This window comes from Cyprinodon variegatus, unplaced genomic scaffold, assembly GCF_000732505.1.
Source record: "Cyprinodon variegatus isolate N-32 unplaced genomic scaffold, C_variegatus-1.0 Scaffold291, whole genome shotgun sequence".
Lineage (NCBI taxonomy): Eukaryota > Metazoa > Chordata > Actinopteri > Cyprinodontiformes > Cyprinodontidae > Cyprinodon > Cyprinodon variegatus.
Window position 1 is genome coordinate 946,014 of NW_015150744.1, and position 10,088 is coordinate 956,101.

Below are 10,088 nucleotides of genomic sequence, written 5' to 3' on the forward strand. Positions count from 1 at the left end.
TTTGGGTGTACTATTCCTTTAAGGAAATTCTTTTGTGTGTACAAAATGACAAAATAAAATCTGTCAAAGTCTAACTTTACCTTCATTTGGAACAGATGGTTTTGAAACACTGAGCCAGAGTCCTTCTCTGCGGAGCCCAGGTCAGGAGCTTCTGATGTTCGTTTCTAGCATGAAGTGGAGCATTTGCAGCCTGTGAGTAGCAGCTCCTGATGCCAGAGCAGAACACATCCCGCTACTTCCTACCACTTTTTCCCTCCACTCAACTTTCTATCAATATCACTTGATAGAAATACAATAACTAGCTTCTTCAGGTGTCCTCGTAATATCTGATCAGTCATAATTATCTCCTTCTGACCCAGACTGAGACCATTCAGAGGTTCAGGAAAGCTTTGCAGATGTTTGCATTTAGTCAGCTGGTTGCCGTTTGACTCCATGAGTTTATAATATTATATAGGAGAAGCTGAATCATATCTAGAACCCATAAGGAACAAAGTTTGGATTTAAAATAGATTTTATGCGACCTTTCCTGTTATTCTTGGTCAACCATTTGTTCATCACTATTATCTAACACGCCGCTATGGTAACCATGTCCAAAGTTGGTCTTTAAGCCCCACTGACCTGTAGGTTTTTAATATCTCTCTGCTTTAGATGCTGCATTTCAGCAAAAACCCTGTTAATCAGCCGTCTATGGAAATGAGCAGTGGAAGCCTGCAGGACAGCAGCCCTTCAGGCCAAACATTGGACATGTCTGCTTTAGAGGACGGAGGTTCAGGTTTTAGAGGTTTCTCTGCTTGATTTCCACTCATAGCTGATTAACAGACTTTTGCTGAACTGCAGTCATCAGAATTTACAGATCAGCTGGATTTAAACTGAAGCTTTATTTTAGTCACTAATAAACTAATAAAATGGTTGCTACGATTCACAATATCGGAGTAAAGTGGGCTGAATATAAAGTAACTTTGAAAAGTTTTCACACTGAAAAATCTAAAATAAACTGATTTAATTATTAAACTCTTCACATTTATTCCCTAATTAGTGATTCACATAAAATACACAGAGGTTTCTTGCTGTGATGTGTTCAGATTCGCTGAGTATGGATCCTTTTTTTATGCCAGGGAACCACAGTAGTGCATCTAAGTAACAGGCTGCGCTCACAATCATTTTATTTTGTTGGTGTTTTGCAGAAATAAAACATTTAACAGGTGAGAATAAGAGCAGACTTCATTGTTTCTTTTTTAAAACCTTTATTTTATCAGTGAAGTTATTTTTATACAATAACGACCTGGCGAGGGATGGGAGACACAAGGACAAAAGCAACGCATCATTCCAAACTGAATACAGTTGAAGCGTCTCTCTGCTGCTGGGTGTTGTAAAGAGGGTGGGGACCATTACTGGACTGTGGCAATCAGGTTGAAAGAAGATAAGGAGGAAAAAAAAAGGCTCTCCGGTCCACCCCAGATGTCATCGCCGTATGCTAATGAGCTGAAGGGCCCCTCTTTAAGTGTCGCAGCCCAACAGACAGAGCGCCAGACGAGAGAACCAGACGACAACATGCTAACAGGTGAGAGCAGCTCAGGCAGGAGCTCATCTATTTGTTGTCAGATGATTTCCATCCAAACTATCCCTGAAGGAGGACTACGGGTCTGTCTTGTGCCCTGGACAGGATATCATCTTATACTGTAAGTTTTTTAAAGAGACACTACAGTATAGATGATGTACTATCCAGGGTTTTCATTCCACCTCCGCCTGCGACAGAGGAGAGCTGAACCTGCGAGGGGGCCGAACACGCAGACGAGGGGGGCAGTTAAACCGTTACCATTACTGAGTTTAAGTAATGGTAAGGGTTCTACGGCCTTCGCTCAATATCGACGGAGGAGACGACGCAACGCCGCTTTGTTGAATTTTACAGAATTACCTTAAATAAAGAATCAGACTCCCGCTTACATGAGTGTCTCTCTGTGTCTGAATGACTTCTGCTTTTAAACTGCAGTTGGCTCGTCTAAGCTGGCGAGCTTTGCTGTCAAATCAGTGGGTAGCAGCTGTTCAGAGAGCTTCAGGGTCTGACACAGCTTCTGTTGGTAACTCCCTCCTTCCCTGACTTCAGGACGCTAGCTGGTTATTCATCAAGATGCCCTGAACTGCTGAGTTAAACCCACGGGCAGCAGGGATGAATCTAATCCCGATTATCTGACCCAATTTAGCATCCAGTTAGTGCTCCACTTTGCCATCCATTAGGGAGACAATGCAGCCCTCGGAGGCAGAGCTGAGCTCTATAAGAGCCAAAAGAGCAGAGCGAGCCATGAACTGAGGGACGGGATGGGGGGGGGAGCAGCAGAACAAAAAGTGATGGTCGTAGAGATGGATGGCTACACTTCAAAGGGCAGCCGAGGAGGCTAACGCCATGAAGGGAGCGCAGGGAGCTGGGTTGGACGGTACATCAGGGGCATGTGAGTGAACATGACGGTGCAGCCCTCGCCCGTCACTTTATCTACAGCGCCTGTTTGTGCCCGCCAAAAAAAAAAAAAAAGAAGAAGAAAAAGCCCTGAGAGCCACAGATAAAACGTCGGCCTTTTCACAGCCTGCCAAAGCCGCTCAGCCATGAAGGAGCCGTCAAAGTCGTGTCAAAACATCCATCTGATGAGCCGCCGTGTCATGTTTGTTACCAGAAAGGTATCGGAGCCTAGAAATATGCCAACACTTCAGCTGTTTCTTTTTACTGCAGCGTTTAGATTTGTCTCCATGAAATTTGGGCTCTCATCGCTCTGAGTGCAGCAGCACGGCCCTGTAAACAGGTTAAATAATGATGAAGGGCCTCCAGGAATAAAACAGGAGTAAAATGTTCTCTCCTCAGACGGGAGCCAGGTCAGCGGCAGTTCTTGGAGCGGAGATGAAGCATATGCTGCCTCCCGGCAGCAAGTCAGGCTCATCATGAGATCATAACCTCTTTAGCTGAAGCTCTGTCTTTACCAAACAATAGATCTAGCAGAACTAGTTCTACAGGATCCTTCAATTCTTCAGCTTAGCAGAGATCTTCAGCCTTACTTCCCTCAGGTAGACCCTGCTGAGGTCCTCCGCTGCCTCCCGGGCGATCCGTGCCACCATCTGCCCCGCTGTGCCGATCACCATCCTCTAAAAATAGAAAAGGAACAAGGATTAATGACTCAAAATCAAATTAAAACCTGAAATGCATTCAAAAGAGTAGAATCAAGCTGATAAAGGAAACAAAAAAAAATCAATTTATCTGCCCCACTGATAAAGACGTGTAAAAACGCTTTAAAATAAATTAATCTTTTATTAAAGACAACATTTTAAATCTGACATTTAGTCTCATGTTTACAGCACTTCTAAACAGTAATCCATCACTTCCTGTTAAGTTGAAGCAGAAATAAAACAGAATCCTTGCTTTAATCCATCAGGTAATGGCTATCAGGTTTACCCGGACAAGGTGACAAATCTCCAGCATTCACTGTTAAAGACCTGCAGCAAAGGGCAGCATCCTGTCTCCATAGCAACCATTAACACCACTAAAGCATCATCATTATGAAGCCGTTTTTGCTCTCCTCCCAAACATAAACCTGGTAAAGTGCAGCATTAAAACTTCAGGGCGTCTGATTTACATGCAGAGTCAATGGGAGACGCCAGTGAGGATCGCGGAGGTCAGGCATCCAGAGCGGCGGACACTGAAGTCGGAAAATCTGACCTTCTGTGTCCTGATCCTGAGCGTCAACCAATCAGAGAAGCTGAGACAGACTACATGAAAGCTGCAATCATGAGAGCTGTCAGCATGAAACTGAAAATATTTGCGCTGTAACTATTTTACAATTGATTGATCTGTCAATTATTTTTTCAATTAATCGATTAATAATCGGATTGCAAAAGGTTCCTTGAAAAAGATTTTTTATGAAATTAAACCAGGTGAAACTAAAGCTTTACATTTGAGGAGTTCTGGATAGAGCAGATGGACAAATAAAAAGCTTTTTTATCCTAGATGAAAAATGTTTATATATTTTTTTTTACAATTTGGGTATAATTACTGCTCAAGGGTTGGTTGCTGTGTCACCTAAAGGCAAATTTTACAATCTCTAAACTTCAGTTAATGATTAATCGATTACCAAGTTAGTTGACAATTATTTCAATAATAGATTAATTGGATTGTTTCAGCCCTAGAAAATATGTATTAAGAGGTTAAACCGCACTGATTTAAAAAAACAATCTTCCAAAGTGTCTGAGAGGCATTCGGGTTTAACACTGAGAACATGTTTAGTCTGAACGCAGCATAATAGTAACACCATTTTATTCTGGCTGGTGTTCCTTTATATTTAAATGTACATTTTTAAGATGCCTCCGACTCCATTTAAAAGTATTTCAATTTCAAGTTTTCAACAGTTGAAGAAAAAAAAAAATCCAATTGTAGTCGACCATATTGCAATGAAATAAACTTTACTCTCCTTTAAAAATCACAAAACTAACTTTTTCCAACATCAAATTATTTCATGTTTAACTGTTTTTTTTCCACTGTAATGGAATCAAAGATTTCATGAAGCTTTTTCTTTTAAAAATCACCTTCCTCGACCCAACCCCCCCACCCCCACCCACTCACACTTTGGAACTGCTGGTTTAAGGGGAAAAGCTACAGACTTGGTAGAAAAGCATCAGATTCTCCACCCAGATGTAGAAAAGTTTGATCCTCTGGTTATTTGACTTTGGAACATTAAAGAATAAAGTGTTTCTCTGGGTTTGCAGATCGGCTACCGAGAAACTTCTTAGAGAGAACGGGATGGAAAGAGACTTCCAGGAAACCTCCTCCTCAGGGAGAAACATTTAAACAGTATTTAGAGTTAACATTAATAACATCATAATACAAACACATTTGCCTCATCTGCATTAATAATTTAACATAGGGCTTGATTGTTGATTTTTTTTTGCTATTAATTGATTGATAGTCGGACAGTAAAAGGTTCCTTAAAGAGGATTTTTTTTAATTAAATTAAACAATGTGAAACTTAAACGTTTCCACTTGAGGAGTTCTGAATAGAGCATACTGACAGACGAAAACATTTTTCTTTTTTAATTCTTAAAATACAAACTATTTTGTTATAATTAGTGCTCTAAGTGTGTTGCTCCGTCATGTAAAGGCAGTTTTTAGAGTCTCTAAAAACCAGTTAATAATTAATCAATTACTAATTTAGTTGACAATTATCTCAATAATCCATCAATGATTTATTTATTTATTATTTATCACTTTACCAACTTAAATGTTTTCTTTATATTTCCTATGAAGTTCAGTGTTATTCATTTTCTGTACTTTTGCCATTTTTAAGCGACTGAAATGTAGTTTTCTCTGTATTATCTTTTTTTTTTTCCATGTACAGCACTATTTCATCTGAATGAAAGTTTGGGGAAAGCATTCCAAAAATTAAAACAGAGAATAATGTTTGGATTTAAAAAATATACTCATTAATGGAGAGAGTCTTTAGTCTGAGGATCAGTGATCAGTTTGCAGACCTACAATTTGCTTTTTATCAATCAATCCAGGGAAAAAATGTCAATCCTCCTGTAGCAGCCCTGAAAGATGTATCCACATGTTCTTCCTCGTCTGATATGCAGTCCAAAAAGGCTATTTAAATATTTAGGAGTTAAAAACACAAGAAAAGAAATGCACGTGTAAGGAAATGGTAAAAAAAAGATATACTGAAGACCAGGAGAGAGGCTACCACTGGAGAGAACAAGGGATTCATTCATTCAGCTGTGAACCTCAGATTCCTAGAATAGTCCAAACAAAAATGACATTTTCTGTAACTAATCAAACAAAACGATGACAGAAGAAAAACTGTGGTGCTTTTGCTGACATGTTTATCCAGCGCTTTTCGTCGTGGTGGTCAAACGTCTGCGTTTGAATGGATGCTATATGAACACAAACGCTTCAACGTTGGCTCCTGACACATAAACAAAAATGAAGCATAAAATAAATGCTCTAAACAAAACCTCACAAACACGCCTGCTAGCATAGCCAAGGCTAACTGGGTAAGGCAACACTTAAAGGTTCCTCAGAAACAAGCGCTAACATCAGCATAGTTGTGTGACGCTCGTCTGTAAACAGCCTGCAGCTGCGCATCCAGGCCAAAGGCTCCGACGTTTACACCGTCCAGGACGTTTGTCTCCGTCTAGCAGACGGACAGCGGGGGTTAAGCTGCTGGACAGCTGCCACAGCTAATGATAGCATGTCTAAACAGGCTGAACTGCTGGTAAACACAAAGTCCTACCAGCCAGTGGATGTGGAAGGACCAGAGTCTTCCAGTCAAATGTGACGATGAGTGTGAGGAGGACTTACCATGTGAGTTTCCTTCTTGGTGTAGAGTTTCACAGAGATATCCAGCTCCCCGTTTTCTCCATCTTGCCAGAGTTCAATAGACTGAAAGCAAAGACTCTTCATTAGAGAAACTGACATGTAAAAATAAAGCTAGAGAGATTAAAACAGGGATCAGAGGTTCTTATATTATCGCTTTTAGAAGAAAACTCTTAAAGTTGCATCAGGCTGACGCATAAATACATCAGAGGCAACAAATAGAACAAATCAGATTTTGAAACCAAATGCCCAAACATTGGAAACAGCTGTGTGATTTCAGTAGGGGTGTGGGGAAATAATCGATTTGGCAATAATATTGTGATTTACGGCTGCCCAATATAATATCAATCTTTCAGTTCCTAATATCCATTTGAAAAAAAAAAATATTAAAAATGACCTAACACAATGAAGGAAAATGGGCTTCCTCTACACCGTCACTCTGGTAGTTGTGTGTTGCGATACGATATGTGCCACGATATTCCAATATCACTATATACACAGCAAAAAAGGCGGTGCAAAGGAAGCCCATTTTCCCTTATTGTTTTAGGTAAAAATATTTTTTTAATCGCTAGTAAGAACTGAAAGGTCAATATTATATTAGGCAGCTGAAAATCATCATCAGTGATAGTGTCAAGGTGTTAATTTATTATATCTCTTATACTTTATCCGTTGGTTGTGCTTTTCTTTTTACATCTCTTTGCAGTTAATGAAGCAGACAGAAGATGTTTTATAGTTATCTCCTCTTTTTTTCATCTTTTCTCCTTTTTTCTGTTTTTCCTTTCCTGTTCTAACTACATTGCAGTGTCCATATAATCTGTAATACTTCCTGCATAATTATAATAAAGCTATTAATATGCATGAAACAAGCGGATCAGTGGTGATAGCCATACTGCTCCACTTGTGAGAGCAAAATCTTTTGGGTCCTTTTGGCATCAAAACGATTATTCTTATTGCCATATTGCCACATCACTGTTGGGGAAAAAAAAAAAAAGAAATCATGATATATCGCCAAATCGATTTTCCCCACACCCATAGATCCTTAGAGCCTTTTGCTGTGCGGCACAGAACCATTTCTGTAGTTGAAGCAAGTCACAGTAGAAGACATGGACTGACTCAAATGTATAAATTGATGCTTTTTTTATCTATACATTTCATTTTGATAGCTGGGTAAAACACCCCAACATATAGTGATATTGCAATTTCGTGATAATATCGTATGGTGATCCAAGTATCGTGACACGTATCGTATTGCAACACACATACCAAAACTCACCACTAGGTTTCAAACATAGAGAGAAACAAAGCAGAAAACAAGCCAGTCTCACCTGCGTCATGGAGTAGGGCACTTCCTGTGGAAGATACTCCAGCAGCTTTTCTCTGATGATGTTAGTGCAGACCTCCTCTGGACTCTGGTCTGTTAGGACCTCACTGTGGTACTGCCAGGATCCAGGCTTAGCTGCAACCAGAAAGTAGCTCTGCAAGAAGAAACAAAAAACATGTTGTAAGGAAGGTTAACCAGCATCAAGATGAATGTGTCATTGATGGTCTCATAGAGTTGGATGCAGAAGTTTGAAGTTGCTGTAAAGTAGAAGGCAATTATGCTTTAAATTAAAATAATTAAATGATATAAAAGGTTTTCAATCATTAAAAACTAACACCTCTTACATATCCTCCCTTACAGTAAAGCACAGTGGTGGCAGCATTATGATATGGGAATTGGGGCTGCAACAATGGGTTACTTTAGTAATCGATTAATCTATCGACTATTTTTTTAACTAATTGATTAACCTAGAAATATTTTTTTTAAGTGTATTAACATTTCTAGATAAGCAAACATTTGAAAACAATGGGAAGTAGAAAAAAAGAATCTTTACTGCACACTTTATATTTATACTTTATGTGTACAGGTTATCTTTGAAGGGTTTCCTTATAAGCAAATTATGTTTTAGAGCCAGTGTACTATTACTCTAGTTTAGGATTTGGTTAGATTACCAAATTAGTTGATGAATATTTCAAAAGTCGATTAATCCCAATCGATCAGAATAATGGTTTCAGCCTTAGTGGTAAAGCTTCTCTTTAATAGAGACAGGAAAACTGATGAGAGCTGATGAGAAGAGGGACGGTTGGAGAAGAATGCAAAAATAAAACCTGTTAACAGGTTAGAAAGGTTTTGATCCTGGAGCAGAGGTTGATCTTGCAGCTAAACCTATAAAACAACTTAATAACTGATGTTAGCAGGAGAAATATCCCAGAGTTTAGATGTCCATAGCTAGTAGAGACAGACGCCCAAACACTTTCATCTATAACTGCATCACAAAGTGGATCTGTAAAGTACTGACTCATGGTGAACACACTGCAACACTGTCTGAAAAGAAAAAAGTTAATTTTTCCATCCACTGCTTTATTCATTGGTCTAGCACATTAAATACTTAACATTTTTAGGCTGAAGCATGACTGAAATAAAATAGTGTTCAGATGGGGACTGAATTTTTTTTATTGAATGATGTTAAAAACAGGACTTAACTGCTGTGTTTCACAAACTTTTCTGCTTCTGACCCAAAAAATAACAGCAGACGAAGTCCAAAACTCCAACTATCAGCCAAGTAGATGAATATTTCCACCAACCAGCTTAATAGCGGCGTAAACTCTACATAAACAGTACTAACAGCCAAAGATCTACTTTTATAGATTTGCAGCACAGATATGCTTTATCTCTAATAAATGTTATTTTGAAGAAGATCATAGGACCCCATTTATTGGAATCCACCTCTTTAGACATTTTACATACATGGATCATCAGCTAGTGCAGCTAAATAACTTTTTACATCTGCTGTAGCTCCTTTCCTGCGGTGGCCACAGACTGTTTACCTTCAGCGTCTCCACATCCTCTCGGTCCACAGACGACAGCATGAAGACGTCCTTAAAGTGAGGCCAGCCCTGCTGACTTCTCAGCTCCTTCAGTTTCTCTTTGCTCAGCACAGAGTTCAGCTCTGCGTCGTCCTCAGGTGCTGCGGCGTCCTCATCGGCGGGGATCTCAGAAGCCCTCTCAGGTGTCTTTTGAGCCCACGGTGGCTTGATCACCGGCCTGACCCGCATTCTGCGTCCGTTCACCACTCCGCACGTCAGCTGAGCTGTGATGTCCAGCAGCCTGTCCTTAGCCTTCACCAGATCCACCTTGAAACCAGACAGACATCAGCAGGCTCTTTTACTTTGATAGTTTTGGGTTACGATCAAGAAAAAGTTGGCTCTTTAATACGATGTGAATTAAAAATGGATGAGAGGGGAACCACAGCAGAGCTGCAGGAGCCAGAAGGCTTGAAGCCAAGAGCCACAAACTGGAAATGAGAAGTTAGAATGAACACTATGGCAGACTGACAGAAATATAACAGACTCACTTTCCTCTATCACTGCTGACATAGAGTAATGAATGCAGGCAGTGACTCTTTAAAGGGCTGATAAATAAGATATTTTCATAGATTATTTAAAGGACTAGTCTCCCTCAATAAAGTAACTTCTCTGATAAACCGTATTAATAGATGTCTTATAGTCCTGTCCTCATGTCCTGTGCATTATTTTGACATCTAACTGGTGTCTAAAACTTATCCGTTTGGCGCCCTCTGGGGGTTAAAAACGGATCACTGCATCATATCTATCTTTTTAGCATAGTCAGGGAAGTGACCTCAGCAGCTCTACTCTGGACAGCTGCTCTCTCCTCCAAAACAATAATTGAACTTTATTGATC

General features: G+C 39.8%; 1 protein-coding gene across 1 annotated transcript in view; it reads right to left on the reverse strand.

The window, feature by feature from the left end:
• Positions 1-1,247: 1,247 nt before the first annotated feature.
• Positions 1,248-10,088, reverse strand: part of eral1 (Era-like 12S mitochondrial rRNA chaperone 1) — a 16,808-nt gene continuing 7,967 nt past the window's right edge. The window contains exons 8-11 of the mRNA XM_015383642.1: positions 9,215-9,520; positions 7,672-7,821; positions 6,332-6,412; positions 1,248-3,129 (exon numbers count right to left, since the gene is read on the reverse strand). Of these exons, the coding sequence (XP_015239128.1) occupies positions 3,007-3,129; positions 6,332-6,412; positions 7,672-7,821; positions 9,215-9,520 (660 nt within the window). The 3' untranslated portion in view covers positions 1,248-3,006. The remainder of the gene's footprint in view (positions 3,130-6,331; positions 6,413-7,671; positions 7,822-9,214; positions 9,521-10,088) is intronic.